The sequence below is a fragment of the Columba livia genome, chromosome 4 (assembly GCF_036013475.1).
Source record: "Columba livia isolate bColLiv1 breed racing homer chromosome 4, bColLiv1.pat.W.v2, whole genome shotgun sequence".
In the NCBI taxonomy this organism is placed as follows: domain Eukaryota; kingdom Metazoa; phylum Chordata; class Aves; order Columbiformes; family Columbidae; genus Columba; species Columba livia.
Window position 1 is genome coordinate 67,756,181 of NC_088605.1, and position 16,756 is coordinate 67,772,936.

Here is a 16,756-nt window from a genome sequence, read left to right on the forward strand (position 1 = left end):
TATTAAACCAGTCATGAAGGTACTTTTGTCATGGGCAATGTGCCACTCTCCAATCTGTGCAACAATATTAAAAAGCAGCACTGAGGCCTCCCAACTCAATGAAGTTAAACACAACACTTTAAAATGAAATTAAATTATGATTGACAATTAATTAAGTGATCTCTACTAGGCACTAGAAGTAGATGCTTTACCGATTTAGTATATTGCTGATATTTTAGCTACTGAACAAATATTTACAGGCCACAAGAGTATGTCTAACCCTCAGAACGCCCATATTCCAATTAATTTGGCATTGTGCACACTCTGTTTGCAGTTCTGATAGTCTCTGTGTTACTCAGAAGAGTTTTGTTTCAGGTATTCATAGACTCAGTAACAGCTGTCTTTGCTCCATTAGACTAACAAAGTGATAGAATTATGAATTAAATTGCAGTCTATGCTTGAATATATATTTGTAGTAGTTGAAAGATACTCCTTTTAGACCTGTATGCTGCCAGAAAAGCTGTGTTCGATTCCACGCAATGCAGATTCCAGCTTGCAACTCCCCTTTTTGTTCCAAGGCTGTTCTGCTGGTTTCAGAGCTGCCATGGATCCGTCCACTTGCACAGACAGCAAGCCAACTACTTGAATTTGATTTACATAGTAGTGTCTCCACTATAAATATAATGATGCCAGAGAATATTAATAAGATCAAACAAAACTACGTATTTAGTGTAGTTCTGAATTCTTAATCTGATTGTCAGGAAGACTGAGTTTATTTTCAGCTGTTGCACAAACTTTTTTCACTGTTCTCTGTAAATTGCTCATTACTCTTGTGACTCAAATTCCCAACTGGCAGTACTGTCCAACAGACTTGTTTCACTAACAGCTGTAAACCACTTGTACAGGGCTTCCCATTCGAGAATTTTGAAGGCAAAAGTTTTCTTATTGGTCACAGTTAAAATGCATTTGTTGCACACAGTTACAAGCAATCACCTCTAATTAGATAGCTAATCCTGTCTTTTCCACAGGCTTTCCATGTTGCCTGTTCATTCATAATCTTTTATATTTTGTCTATTCCATCCACAAAGCACCAGGCACTGTCTGGCTTTTTTGGGCAGGCTTTGAAGAACAGATAGGAAGGCAAGGAATGTTTTGCAGTCAACCAAAACGCCAGGCAAAACTGACTTCCACCCACCCCAGCTCACAGCAACACCCCAGACTATTGCCGGAGTTCCAAAATGTTCCCAAAATGGCCACGACAGGATAGGTAAGATATGAAACTGTTGCCTGTCTCACTGATGCACAAAGCGGGTGAAGCCTTCCAAACTGAACCAGCTCCCCAGAGAGGCCAGGAGATGCTCCCAATGTGCTGCTGTGGGATGCCAGCAATGAACCCCACACATAAGAGCTCAGGGAGGTACCTGCACATCAGTGCGCTCCTCAACACATTTGTTGTCTTTCCTGCCTCTCACACTCAGTATGATTAAATACGAGGTTGTGCAAAGCAGGCAGAAAGGGAAGATTTGGGCCTGAATGTCTTTGGTTTTGTATTTTTCTCTGTAGTCCCAACGCCTGAGTAGTCATCTTGTTCAGGGTCACATTAAGATACAGTAGGTTCTGCTGCTGCTTGTATAAATCCTCTTATTTTCAGTGCTAAAGGAGATAATTTCTCCCTTGCTGCAAGCCAATTAGCTTAATAACAGCTCTACTCACTGTAACTTGGGAGAGGTAAAAATTAGAGGAAAATAATACTTAGAACTGAATGCACATAAGGATTACAATTATTTTAAGATCAATCAGACAAAGGGCCTAAACCATTAACAGTCTCCCCTCTTGATCAGTACTGCTGGAACCACATGGAGAACACACAGCTGGCTACACATCAGTTTCATTGCTGGGCTGTCAACCATTTCAAGGCTTTCACCAAATTGCGCTCCACACAACATTTTCCTTTTCCTTTAGGTCTGTAGACACGTAGTACTTCGTAAGAGAAGTGCAAATAAATGTGTGTAATGGAATTACTGTATTATGTTCTGTTTGTTTTACTTGGGGGCAGAAAAGTTATAGAAGATTTCTATGAACCATTGTTTTCTCTTGAACATCTTGTAGGATAGCAAAGCTCTGAATGTATATCTTCCATAGTTCAAATGATATTTTAGGACAGGGTTATGCATGCCTTCTACAAGTTAAACAAGAGACACCTTAACTTTCACTGATGGCAACAGAAAGGGAGAAGCATACAATATTGTTTTAGACTATGACTCTCATCAAAGGTGCAGTCTGGGTTTACTAGACTGCTTGGATTTCAGAATCAAAACATACATTCCACATGATCATCTGAAAACAAATAGATTAACAAACTGGAATATAATCTATTAATAAAATCTTACAAACTTTTAAAAAGCAGATGAGATATACCCCCATTAATATTGTCGGTCTGCTTCACAAATTTTGTTTCTATTGTTGAAACTTTGCACTTGGAAAAAAGAGTAACTTTTCCATATTAAAACAAACCAACCAACCAACCAAGAAACAATAGAACTAGTAGGCCTGCCCTGTGTTTGCCCCATTTATCCAGAGCAATATGATGTCTACAGAAGCAGATGGTATCATGTATGTATGAGGAAAAGTACAGGATACTTTACAGCTGGGAGATGTGTGAAAAGCAATCTTCCCTTCTTTTAAGAATTACATAAAGCATGGAAGTTAATACAGAATCCATGTCCTACCAACTACTACAGATGTGAATATCCAGCCAAATTTAATTCTGTATTTAAAATCTTGGCAAGTTCTTGATGACAAAACCACCACATTAGAACAAGATTCTGATACAATTCTCATTAAAATGCTCATCCTCATTTAAGTGGTTATCCTCTGACTTTCTGTTTCAAGACAGACAACAGAAGTTAATGCCTAGATTCTTCATGCAATTTCATAGCTGCTTCTGTTTTTCATCTAAATTCAAATATAATCTTGATCATTTTGATTTTACTTCAAAGTGGAGTTTTTCTCAGTCCTTCATAGTCCTGTTCAGTCACCAGCTTCCACCTTTACCAACACGATCAAGTCTGAAGTGTGTTCTGGATGAACCCCTAACCATGGATTTCCACAATTCACTATACAACACCATAATTTCCCACCCTATTTCTTCCACAGCATGTCAATGCCTTAAAGAATAAGGAACATGGATATACCTATGTATTATCCCATTAAGAGGGATGACAAGAGGGAGGAAATGGGAAAAATCCCACTGACTTCACTGTGCAAAATGTGCAGAACCACATGTTCAGGCTGTTGATTTATCTATGTTCCACAGAATACAAATATACCAGCTCACATACAGGAACCTTTCTCTTTTGTTACTGGGATATAACACGCTGTTCACAATGATGCCTTTTAAAATGGGCTGAACTATAAGCAAGTTATGTCACAGAACAGGGAACTCATGTTCCTATTGTCTGTGCAGCCTGAAGGAGAACAAGCGCCGGTTGGTGTGTTTGCCTCCTAGTCTGCAGCCTCCATCCACCCTGTAGCACAGGGGAGTGAATTTCAATTGTTCATCGGACAAAAACTGCTCTAATAGCACATCCCTAATAGCTGCTCTCCTGGGAGAACACCCACATCATTAGAGAAAATGCTGCAATTAGAAGAATCCTCTTCCAGTCACAATTTTGAAAAGATAAAGGGTGTAGAGCCTTTACGTTCATGTATTACCGTAACATGTATAGCTACTCAGCAAGACATTACTCAGATTTATTATGTTCCTGTTAATGGTTCCACAGTGCTGTTATATATGGAACAAGTAATTTTTTAATAGATAGCCTTAGTTACTTTAAAAATTATGTTCTCAGTTAATCAAGTTTTGGTACTTAAATCCATTGCAACACATGTGCGAACTAAAAGCAGGTGATTTGTAAGTTGGGTCTCTGAATATTGTATCAGTGCTCTTTGAACTCTTCTGGTCACAGTTCTTACATAGCTTATTTTATTGTACATGTCCCGCATCAACTGCCTAGGGAAACAACAGCTATGGCACAGACGGGTAACTAACCTGTACAGACATATTTTCATAAAGAAGCAGTATCTATATATGTTCCTGGTTGCAGATGAGGAAAATATACTGTGGCAGATAGAAAGAAGTATGCAAATAGTTTTTGCAAAGGCATGTTCAGTTCAGCTATGTTTAGTTGTTCCTGGTTCTTCAGTCTAATTATTTTCACAGTGGTTCTGAAGTGTTGATAGAGTCTCGTCAGTATGGATAGAGATTTATTAGCAAACCTGACAAGAAATGCTACAGTTGATGGTCATGTCTATACCTACGTCATCACTATATATAGCTCAAAATCTAATTGCTCACTTCATTATTTATAAGGCATATTTAGAAGACTGGTACAATTTCATTCAAAGAGATGTTTAACAGAAATATTGCAGACAGAGACAGCTGAAACTGGAGTCACTGAAGATTCTTACAAGTTTATCAGGAAAAATCAAAATACTTGCTAAAATGTTTTCAAGTCAGTACAGATTCTTCATTTAAATATGCTGATTTAAATATTTAAAAAAATGGGATTTATCTTGAGATGTTTCTGGTGAAATTAATGCTAAATAAATTGATAAAGAAATAATATTTTCTTTATAAAGGGATGCCATATTAAATAAATTAAGGTTTCTTACTTTAGCATAGCAGAGCCAGATCCTTAAACCTTGGTTGTTTAAACATTTATAAAGGAAGTTAAAAGGCAAATATGTTTAATTCAGTCTCCTTTTAATTGCTAGGATCATCTCTTGCTGTGATTCTCTTAATGTGGTATTGATACCACTTAGTAGGTTATACCTCTTTGTTGCCAGCTGTTTCCACTGACATTCTCATTCCTTCCTATACAAGGAAGAATATACTAAGCAGTGAGAACAAGAAGAAAGCTACCCTTGTGCTCTTATGTGGAACCATTGCTACTCAAAACATAAAAACGGAGAAAAAAAAGAAGTAACGACAGGAAAAAAGTAACAATGTGAAATAATAAGACAGCTCCCTGGTTGGATAATGCATCACTGAAGACTCCTGCAATCTATGTTTTCCTTGTGCCTTTGCTACAGAATTCCCTGGCTAAATTAGTGCAAGTCACACAACCTCCCTCTAAAGTCAATTATCCAACCAATAAGGTGGGGAAAATAATACCAGCATGCTAATAATATAGGGCTGCTGAAGGTGCTTTTTTTTTTTCTTTTTTTTTTGTGCAAGATCCTGATATAGTACAATCTTGCCTAAGGGCCACTGAAGTCAGCAAAATCTTTAACAGAAGATAGGCATAGAAAATACTATTGGGAAAATAGATAGCCTGTTATATTACTACTTGGGCTATTTTTCAGCTTGGTGGCACTTCAGCATTCTAGATGCTTTATGAACACAATGGGCAGAACCGTCAAGATCACTTTCCAGCCACCATCAGATTGCAATCAAACCAGCAGAGCAGGGATATAAGTGCGCACCCAACAAATATAGCTTGCCAACCACAAGATCAGCTACTCCGGCAAACCAACTCCTAGTTCCCATATAAAACAACCAGCAGAGACTGTTTGCCCAGTGGGATTTCCTGTGTGGACTGACACGTTGGTTACCTGCAGGATCTCTGCCCGTGAGGTGCCCTGGGAACAGGGTGATAACGCAGGTTCTCATGTCAAAAGCTCACAGATGCACGTATGATCCTGTGTGTTTTTTTGTGGTTTATTCTGCAGATTGTGGTTGATCTAACGTACTATAATGAAGCAGAGCCTCTCTTGTGAATAGCTACCATTGCTCAGGCAAATTGCAAAGAAATTTGGGGCATTATTCTTAAGGGCATTTATTTCAGTGTAGGATGCTCGGTTTCTAAACTCTTAGCCTAATACCTTACACCGCAGAAACTATAGCCACTTAAAATCAGTGATCCAAATTAAAGCAGCAAATGTAATGAGGGCCTTCGTTAAGATTTACATTTAATCTATACCCACATTTTCCATTTTTAGAAACTAAATATTGTTGAGAATATTGTTTAGCTGACATTGTAATGATTCCTAGGTTTCTTCTTCATAGGTTTGCATCAGTGAAAATGTTTAGAAAATGACTCATAATGGAATTTTTGCATAATCTGAAAGGCTGGGTGTTTGATGTCAAGGAATCCCAGCAATTTGAATGAAAACACAGGAAAGCTTATGAAATCCAAAATGCCATTTCATAATTAGACACATTTCTAAAGCTACTTAGTTTTCATTTTAAAGCATAATCTTTGCCCAACTCCGACTTGCAAATTATAGTATAAATACATGTAATACTTAAAAACCACAAAGACGCATACCATAATCTTTAAATTGATTACATGACAGGCTAACGCTTACAACTTTAGAAACTGCTTATAAGCAGATATTTAAAACCAGACCGATTGTCTTTTCAAAGTCACTCTGTAAAAGGACCGCAACAGTTTGTCTTGGGGAAATTTTGGCCTGATATTCATTTACAGTTGTATTTAGAAAACAGTGCATTCAATTCCTATTATTTTAGCCTGTATTTTATTGGGATATCATATTTATCAGAACTAGGTGATCACACAGTCCACAATGCAACGCATAAATCAAAGATCTCAGTAATATAGAAGGATGTTAAGCAGGCATGATTAAACTTCCAAGATTAATACCAATAATAATGATTGTTCACTGTTTGTCTTGTCTTCCTCTCTATTCTCTTCATTCTTTTAATATAAAGGGTTTATGCCTCGAGCAACCACACTAAATTTTTCTGTTTCCCCACTGTAGTAAGATGGTAAAACGTGTTTTGGCTAAGTTGTCGCTGTGTTTCAATATGGAATACAGATTGTGCTGTCTCAAAATGTTGTTACTATATGTCTTACTCCAAGTCTTGTTTGTTAAGCTAGTAGCCTGTACTTAAAATCCACATATTGCCAGAGCATTGCTATAGTACCAATACCTTCCATCCAAAGAATTTTCCATGCCTCTCCTCTGTTAACATGTTGTGCCTGACATGATATATATAATCAAAATTAGGACTGGGACTACTGCCATCCTCTAGCAGGGAGATCATGTGTGTGCTCAGGAAGTGAAGTTTTTATTTCCTAATTCTACTGTGTGAACATGAAAAAAGAGAACAAAACACTGTAAGAAGAATCAAAACTATAGCCTGAAAGAATACAAGGCTTGAAAACCACACCTGCTTATAAATTTCTAAAGTCACTGACAGAAGACTTTTTTCCTTTGGGCTTCCATTAAATTATGGAAGATTTAAAAAGGGCACAAAAATATTTAGGCTATTATTCCAAAGGATTAGAGTTGTTCCCTTTGGTGTTCTGAAAAAAATGAATCCTAGTGATTACATTTGTACAAAACAGGTAAATTTTATTTACATGTTTCATTTGGACTTTGACTGAAAAACTCACCTAAAAGCTTGGCTAAAAGCTCAGTCCTGATGCAACTGCTACTTTGAAGTACTATACTGTTCTGCCAGTATTCTGTAGTTTCATAACCACCTTTGTCTTTTATTCTTCCATTAAAGATAAATGAAAGGTTAAGCAGACGTATTAACTATTGTGGTTAATTTACTTTGAAGCTATTATGATTTGGCAACTGAAAATGCTTAAAACAGGTTTAAGTGCAAGCACCTATTGCTTGTAACTTTCTCAAATCAATGACTGTTCCCAACATTAATTTGGCAAAGTAGGGTAATAGACTTTGCCTGAGGTACTCATCTCACAGTAAAACCCATTTTTAATGCTTGAATTATTTTAAAAATTAAATCTTGGTGTCCCTATTTTGTATAAAAGTAAAGAAGAACTAGAACGGTTGCTACTACAGCATTACTAATAAATCAGTTGACAAAAAAAGCAGATATTATCTTTGTACAACTAACAGAACACACACGACATTAGATATTAAATTAATGAACTGAAAAAGCGGAATTGCTCACAGTGACCAATCATCACTATTTGGGAGACCCAGCTGATCAGCCTTGAAGCATTTAGTAACTTCTTTAACTAATTAAAAAAAAATTACATTGTACTTACTGGATTGAGAACCACTGTGAAGAACAACTCTCCTCCTTGGATACTTTTGTCTAGTTCCTTTGGGCCTCCAGGATACTCTTTATAGAAAATGGTGTGGGTAAATAAGCCACAAGTTTGCCTAGGAAGCACCTACATTTATTTAAAAAAAAAAAAAAAAAATCAAGAGAAATTCACAGAACAAAAATGTTTATGCTTTTCATGAGATAATGGGTGTCAGATTAGTAAAATATAACTGATAATGTTTCTTGGTGATAATTGCTGGGTAGATTTGGCATCACAACTTTTCCAGGAGTCAATAATGATCTAGTTGGATTAATACACTGACAGATTAAGAAATAGTGCTTACTGAAAGAAACAACATTTTTACTATCAGTGAAATCATAACGTCCAAAAACTCATCACATTTTGTTTAAAACTGGAGATTGATCTTAACTGGTAAGTTACAATTCAGGAACCTCCTCAAACTAATTTTGTCTGTAACACTTGATAATAACAATATGCATTTGAAGTCTGGTCGTCAAAGATTCCTGAGATTTTAAAATAATTTGAAACATAACTTGAAATATTATCAGTCTATATTGTATTATTCAGTTCCACTTTTCATTTGAAAGATGATTTGTATTATAATATTTGCTTCTCACTCAACCGTGCTAGTTTTATCACAGATTGCAATAAAAAGTAGCATAAACAAAAGCATGGATTTTTAAAAAGCAGCAAAGAACTAGTCTTTTGAATAGGAATAACTAACAAATGCAGTTAGGTTTTCCAGTAGAACTTCAAAATGTTTTCTATCAACTTCAGAAAATAAGTCATTGGACAGTATTTAAATTATGTCTATTTTTAATGGAAAAACAGCAGAGTATTGATGTTCACATACAGTTCTTAAACTGGCAGTGCTCTCAAAATTCTTGATCCAATATATAATATTATATAATAACTTAAACTTTTAAAACATACAAATCCCTTACTTGACATAGACTATGGTTTTGTAGATACTCTTTATTTCTTGTAGTTTCATTTCTCAACATCTTTTTTGTAATGTACAGGATATTGTGACCACAGATCATAAATTCAGCATTGTAAGAATATGTGTGCAATTTGTGTATTTGCAATAAACTTGCATATACTTTTTTTTAAAAAAACCTCCAGATTTCACTGACAAAATACGAGAGCAATTCTTCACAGAGGGAGGCATTAAAGCTGTACTGGATGGGAAATGCTCTGGCAAATATTACACAATGATTTTCCTACCACATGTATTCATCAGTATAAGCCTGCAGATGTAAAATATTAATGCATTTGCCCTGAAGAACTGGCACCTTGAAATTCCCCAAACAGGTGGTTTTACACAACTGTTCTTGGAAATAGATTTTTGGCCCTAGTGTCCTTGTGTTATATCTCATTATGCATCTTCAAATGAAATGTTTTTACAAAAACTTATGAAAGAGATTTTTGGAGATTCTGAGAGTCAATCAATCTTCCTCAAATGCTTCACGCCCCCTGAGCATATCCACAAACCCATTATTTTACATGCAGCTATTGCTTTGAGGCAAACTAACTGTAGCTCAAATCTGTATGGTGTCAATTTTTTTTCCTGGGTGTCTGGAGATCACTTTAGTTTGCTTCATCCAAAAATAGATCTAAACTTTTAAACATCAGTATTTGGCTTAGAAAAGTGGTGTCTATGGTAACTCATGGACTTTTTATTATGTTATAAGCTAAGTGGCAGCTCTTGTGCTAAGGGACTTGACCCTCCAAAACTGCTTGTTGCAACCAGAAGTATAACACAGCACACACACATGGATCTTTCCCATTCACTGCTCTCCTACATGCTCCAAAAGAAAGTCACTCCAGGAACATATCATCAAGTGTTTTAGAAAGTTGTTTTGAAACACTTCTGAGGTAATAATGACATTATGTGAATCAGAAATAGCCTACACCTCAGTGACCAGATGGTGTTAGCATAACGCTTTTCGTGTCAGTTGTGTATAACCCCTTTTGGCAAATACTGCTGTCAGCAAACAACACTGTGAATTATGTAATACAGAAAAATTGTGTGATTTGACTTGTGGCTGCCTCAACAGCGCAGTTTCATAGCCTGGAGGTAGGGGGTGGGCAAGGGTGGGTGTGCCCTTCTTCCCTTCAACCTTCTTGGGAATATCTGCCCTGTGTCCAGACTGCTGGCCTGGGCTCAATGCAGGTTAAGCCACAGCTCAAAGCACAGTTCACATGTCTGCATGGCAAGAAGCAAAAGGAGGGCAACTGTGCACCGCTCAAATAGAAGAAAAAAATATTTATGCACCAAGACCCAGATTCTCAGATGGCAGAAACTGGCAAAACTCTTTTGCAGTTAATCATATTATGCAAATTTAAAACCTGCTAAAAATCTAACCCATAGTATTCTGTTAAAAGATGCAAAGTTGACTTTTTCCTTGAGATCTCTGCACCAGAATTAACAGTAGGACTAGAACAGTTAACAGCCTGGCAACTGTTAACAGCGGGGTGCCTAGAGGCCACCTTCATCAGAAGTAACATCACCAGCAACAGGCCGATTTTAATTAACAAGATACTGTCAAATACATCTTGCTACTTATGCACAGCAATATGTGCTTCTCACAACGTGAACTTTCAGGATACCATGCTTTTCCACTTAGAAATAAATTGTTCATCAAACGGTAGAGTGGTTGTAATATGAACATCATGAATACAACTCACCATGATATTTTTGTGGATGAAGCCTCGTCTGTATCTTGCAGGCTTCAGATGTGGGTATTCTTCTGTGCTAGTAACTCTGATATTCCAGACCTTTTTCCAGGCATCATAAAGTTGGACGTGTACTGGATAGACCCCAGAATGGTGTGGAGCCACTGCATAGCCCAAATCCGTTGGAATGCCATGTTCCTAAAATAGAACAGAACAATGACTGCTTTCAAAAATGTAAGAAATTTGATGTTTCAGCATTCCTCAAATCCTTTGTGAGAGATCAAACCCAGGTCTGAAATGTGAATAATGGTGATATCAAAATACACTGATAAGTAAGGGAGATGAAAGGCAGCATGGGGAAAATGAAATGAAGGATTTTAATACAAAAGCCTTGTCAATAAATATTTTTATGACTATCTAGGGAAGAGTGATGTAAATGTATATTACACTGATTACTTCAATCAATACATTAAACAGAAAGCTGAACTCTTTCTAGTTCTAAGGAATTTGCTCACAAACTAAGAATTCAGAGATAAAATTACTGGCACATATTCAACACAACAGGTAGCATTCGGCAGTTACAATAACGAAAATATGATTTCTACTACATGTACCTACACAATTACTTGGTTCGTTAGCTGAATTTCACAGAAAGTCACTGCATTTCCCTTCTAGTCACTCAAAGCATGAAGCCGTATTGAAAAAACAGCTTAATCACTTTAGTGTCATTTTAAAAAAGGAAAAAAGACAAAAGCTTGTAAAATTCTAAGGATAATAGGTAGGCATTGTAGACTAACCTCTTTTGTAGCACATCTTTCATTTTTGCAGACTCCTGTCACTTATCTAGTTTACATACGTGACCTTGCAGGTATTACCTTCTCTTCACATTGAATATGTTTTCTTTCCAGTTGGTGGTTTCCAACACACTGTAATGAATTTTGACACCTTTTGTCTTTTCTTCCAGGTTACTTTTCAAGGGTATTCCTGTAATGGTCTGATTAGCAGAATACACTGTCCATAAGATGTTGCTGTGTTGCAATGATTTAGGAAAACTGCCTTTGAATGATCCTTGAATACTGTTCAAGAGTCTTTTACATTTTTTGTATTTTTATTGTCATATTCATCATATTTTTTAATCACACTTTGTGTGCAGAGGTAAAAATAGACTGATACTTGGTCTCTTTCTTTGAATAAACTAGTTACTAAGGAGTATGGAAAACTCTCTTATCTCAAAGAAAAACAGGTGCATAAAACAGGTCATCTTAATCTTTTCTGGTGGAGCAGTGGATTACTGCAGGAATGTTAAGATACTGGACTTTAAAGCTTAAATATTCAGGATTCAATATTAGACTAACTGTTATAATTCAAATCTGACAGCTTTACTAATAGGTCAAAACAAAGTGTACTCACAAAAAGCAGAATTTGCTTCTGGTCTCAAAAAAAATGAGAAATTAAACATTAAAGCTGTGAAAGCTGCAAGGGAAGAAAGCTATTTTTTCCTTATTAAAGGGTACTTTGGACTTAGCGTAATGGCACGTGTAACAGACAGGTACGATTTAATCACACTTGAGAACTATAATTTTTCAATATTTAAAATACTGGTGAAACTACTATTTCCCTTTAGCACTTTATGGCACACACACTGGGGTGTAAAATTTTATCATTCCAAGGCTGGTAGAGCTTTTGGAATTCACGTAATGCCATTGCGCTCCTGGGTAAGACCCAAACACCCCATCAGCTGCAGCAGGGAGCACATCATCTGCCAGTTTACACCGGGGGTGCACTACGGGTAATCTGCCAAAATGAGAATGATTAAGATCTGGCTTATTGGATTTACTGCATGAGGAGATAAAGAATGGATATGCCATCAAGTTATATGGCTTCACACTATTTAATTCCATCACAGATATTTCAATTTCTCATCGTTCTATCTTTTCTACTTCACTTAAGCATGCATGAACATCAGAAAGAAAAATCTGCACAGAACATCTAAGAAATTGCATTCTCTAATGTCCCATTTAATCTCCTTCATTCAGCTATAAACAAACGTCTGAATTTTAAGGGTTTTTCCCTCAAGTTCAACAATATGCCGTAGTAAAGATGTAATTAAAATATTTCATTCTAATTATGAGCCTATCACTTTAATGTATTAATATCTATTATTTCTTAGTGACTGTAATTCCCAAGTTGAGCATTTCACACACAATACACATATTCAGTTCGATAACGCATGAAGCATCAACAATTTCAGCCTCTTTCAAAAAGGCAGGATACTTTGTTATTAATCTAAATGCTTTAAGCAAATTTAATGAGTAACTTCACATCTGAAGCTATATATAAGTGTAATATAAGGTATCTGTAAGTATTAAGGGCATATAAAGTAGGCAAGAAAACAGAAATTTAGATGAAATTATCAAAACCAGGGTTGAATAAGAATTATTCTAATAACATACTTCAATGGTTGCATACTGTGGACTAATCCCAGAGGATTTCTTAAGTCTTTTTGCATCACACCAGAACTACAAGAACTAATTTAATTTCCAGTGGAACTTGCAAAGTACACAGAATCACAGAAAAAAAGGAAGTTTGGACACGGGATTTTAAAATTTTCATGGTTTCAACATTCACTGAAATGTTTTCTTTAAACAAAGAATAAAATGGAGCTGGCCTTTACTCAGTACTCCAGTGTACAGTAAACCTAGTACAGTCTTTGGTAGAAAGAAAGAGTATACTTAAGAGCAAAGGTTTCAATTCCAAATTTTGATTGCTCGATATTCTAGGTCTCTGCCTTCCTCCTGCACTCACTGACACATGACCACAAGCACATCCTTGGTTTTGTTCTGATATTTCAAGGAACAAAGTCATTACTTGCCAGCTAAAGAGCAACCACTGTATTTTGAAAAGAGAGAAGTAAAGTTAGGCTGTTGGAAGAGTAGGTGTATTTCAGCAAACAAGTTTGCTGAAATATTCTGATCTAACACTTTATGTCTTCACATTGGACCATTTCTTCAGACAAACAACATGTACTACGTATGGCAGTTTCATGCTATTGTATGAAAGTCACTGTAGAGAAAAGGTAAGTCTGTTTCTCTGGTATACTCAGACCTAAAGATCTGGTTTTACTTTTTCTTATGTTCTCACTGAAACTTTTTTCAGAGCTTTGCTGTGAACAAAAAAATTAGTAAAGGCAATGCTTTTCAAAAAAAAGTTCATAAAGCTGATCCAGAGGGAATATATAAGATGTTAATGGCTACCACCACAGAAAAGCATGTGGCACACTTTGTTAATTCTAACATGAAGTGTTTTCACAAAGTCATTTGATATGTTTCGATGGAGTGTTTCTTCTTTCAGAAAACTGGATTTTTTTCTAATCTAAACAATGGGTTATTTGGACAATATTGAAATGGAATAATTTTTGTCTATATTGAATTTCTAAGATGGGAATGTATTAACTCTGCATTCTGAAAGAATTTTTCCATTCAAAATCTTTTATAAAGTAATGCAGAAAACAAATTTAATTGAGAAGAAAATCCAAACTGTAGAGAGAAAGAATTTTCAAAGCACAAAATACAGTGACTGCAAAAATCACTTTATCAAAACTTCTTTTTTTTGCAATTACTTGACATGAAAACAAATTCTACAAGGACTGATTCTCCAACAAAATAGGAATAATGGTTTCTGAATACCTAAATTCAACATAAAATGCAAAAAATATAACTCACTAAGGCGAATTTTTTGTTGAGGATCATCTGCTCCACCAGTGACGACTCATTGTGGAAGAGATGAGGCTGCATGTGACTCCACATATGGGGAAACCACCAAAACTCATCTACAGACCTCAACAACAGGTCATCGCCTTCATCTTCCTCCTCAGTGCCTGCAGGAAGAAAAAGAAAAGAGTATCCCCCAAATAAAATCTCTACTTTTATTATATTCTTACAAATGTCTGGAAATATAAGAAAGAAATTAACACAATCAAATGTGACCATTTAAAGTACTGAGGATTTTAAAATGTTTCCAAATACAAATCCCTTTTCCTAAAGTACTTCTAGCCAAGTAAAAGACTGAGGGCCCCATTTTCACAGCATCTTGAACGCACGGCACAGCACAGTTCCCACACACATGTGCTATGTGTGTAACATTAGCAGCTAAAGGACAGAGTTGAAGAAATTGTATACGAGATCATTTACTAAAGAGTATAAATGAAAAAGCTGACAATTCTTTTTTTGCATTTGTTGCCCAAATTAAATTAATTCCTTGATCCAACTTCTTTGGCTTTCATTAACTATGATATCTTGAAGTATTTTTTTCCAGCAGCCTTTTCAAAATATAATGCATAATACAATTATTTTTGCTTCCCTGCTAATTCTTGTTTTTCTGATTATGGCGTATATCAGAAATCTGCATCTTTGAAGAGACAAAAGGCGGCTGGAGCTCACCGAGTTATTTCTCAGGTCCCCAGTCTGTCTTCCAGCTGCTGTCCTGCCCGTTCCTGAGGATGTGGTGGCAGAACAGGCCCTGTCGCCATTTCTGGCTGCCGTGCTGGTGAAGGGGAATTGCTCGTACAGCAGCGCATGGCCCCGCCACCCTCCCACACCTCTCCTGCTGCAGCTGCTGCAGTCAATAACCCAGCGCCAGGGCTGTCCTCTCACCCTGAGCTGCCTGGTTGCTTTGGGGCTCGTAAATCCTCCCAAGCCTGCAAGAGAGACAGCTGCACCCCAGCTACCCACAGGGACGCCCCCAGGTGCACAGGGCACTATATGAAGGGTGGGGGCTGGCGGGACCCTCAGTGCTCCAGAGGACATCCATGTGATCTGACAGGAACAACAACCCGCCCTCCCCTCCATTCGTGTAATCTGACGATAACAGCAGCCCACCCTCAGTGCTCAGGCCTGTGCTTTGGCTCTGGATAACCTACTCGCAGAGACTCAGCCTGAGGATCTGACAGCAGCCAGGGAATGGGAAGTGTCAGTGTCTAATTAGCTGGCAGATCAGGACACACTGCACACCCCTAAGCCCAGGTATCTATCCTCATCCCAGTGACCGGCTAGTCCTGTCAAAGGCAGCCAAATTTAAATAGCCCCTTAACAGTCTGCCTTGTAAAGACTGTATGAGCTCAACTTTGACAACGTATATCTTAACACTTCTTCAACATGTGCCTGTTTCCTGCTTATCTGATTGTTCCCACCCCCTCCAACAATGAACACAACTTCACAAATTTTCACTTTCTTTCACAAAAATTCACTTTCTTTCAGCATTTTGAAACATCCATTCTCCTTTTTCAGCCTTTCAGATGAGCATTCAGCTCTGATGTTTTTCACATCCATGTGGCCATACTAGCATTATATGCCTTTTGCTTTCTCCTCTTTCCTTCAATAAACCTTGTCTGACATACCTTCACTGTTGTGATTTTATTCCTCATTATCTCTGAGGAAACTAAAGCACTGAATGAAAAATGTGGGCAGACATATGTAATGATGTATCAAGATTTGTAGAATCATTGAATTTTAAGACTCCGTGTCAGTCCATGGGGCCCTGTGTGACGTTCACGCAGTATCAAAGAAATTGAGAGGAGTACCTAAAGGTCATATGATAGCCAGATCATGGAGAAGAAAGCATATAATGAAAGGAAGAAAGCCATAGCAAGGGATGAGCTGTAAGAGAGAGCAGCTCAACTCATTCGGTTTACATGCACTAACTGGGCCAGTTTGTACTACAAACACACAATATCTTTACCAAATCCCACTGAACCAAGAGCAGGAAGCCCATGTGCACGCTCCCTCCAAAGCATCTGTCAACTGAGGCACAAGAAATGGTCTGGAAAGTACCTCTGCCTGCTGAGGCACTGGTGACAAACTTGGCAGTCAGGACTGTTTGCTGGGCAATTTTAGGCAAGACAAAGGGAGAAGAAGGGATGGGAATAGATGGAACAAGTGACGTCCTGCATGTGAATATATTAAGGTATCTCTAGTCTCTCTGCACTGTGTAGGTGACACCTGGACTGCAGAGCTGAAACCTGGACATTT

At 37.2% G+C, this 16,756-nt stretch overlaps 1 protein-coding gene across 5 annotated transcripts in view; it reads right to left on the bottom strand.

The window, feature by feature from the left end:
- LOC102089076 (bifunctional heparan sulfate N-deacetylase/N-sulfotransferase 3) overlaps positions 1-16,756 on the bottom strand; it is a 299,272-nt gene that overhangs the window by 27,259 nt on the left and 255,257 nt on the right. For all 5 annotated transcript variants that reach the window (XR_010472552.1, XR_010472551.1, XM_021298612.2 and 2 more), the window contains 3 exons: positions 14,453-14,607; positions 10,743-10,928; positions 8,028-8,156 (listed from right to left, as the gene is read on the bottom strand). Coding sequence is in view for 3 of the 5 variants with exons in the window: in XM_021298612.2 (XP_021154287.2) it covers positions 8,028-8,156; positions 10,743-10,928; positions 14,453-14,607 (470 nt within the window). In the remaining 2 variants the exon portion in view is untranslated. The remainder of the gene's footprint in view (positions 1-8,027; positions 8,157-10,742; positions 10,929-14,452; positions 14,608-16,756) is intronic.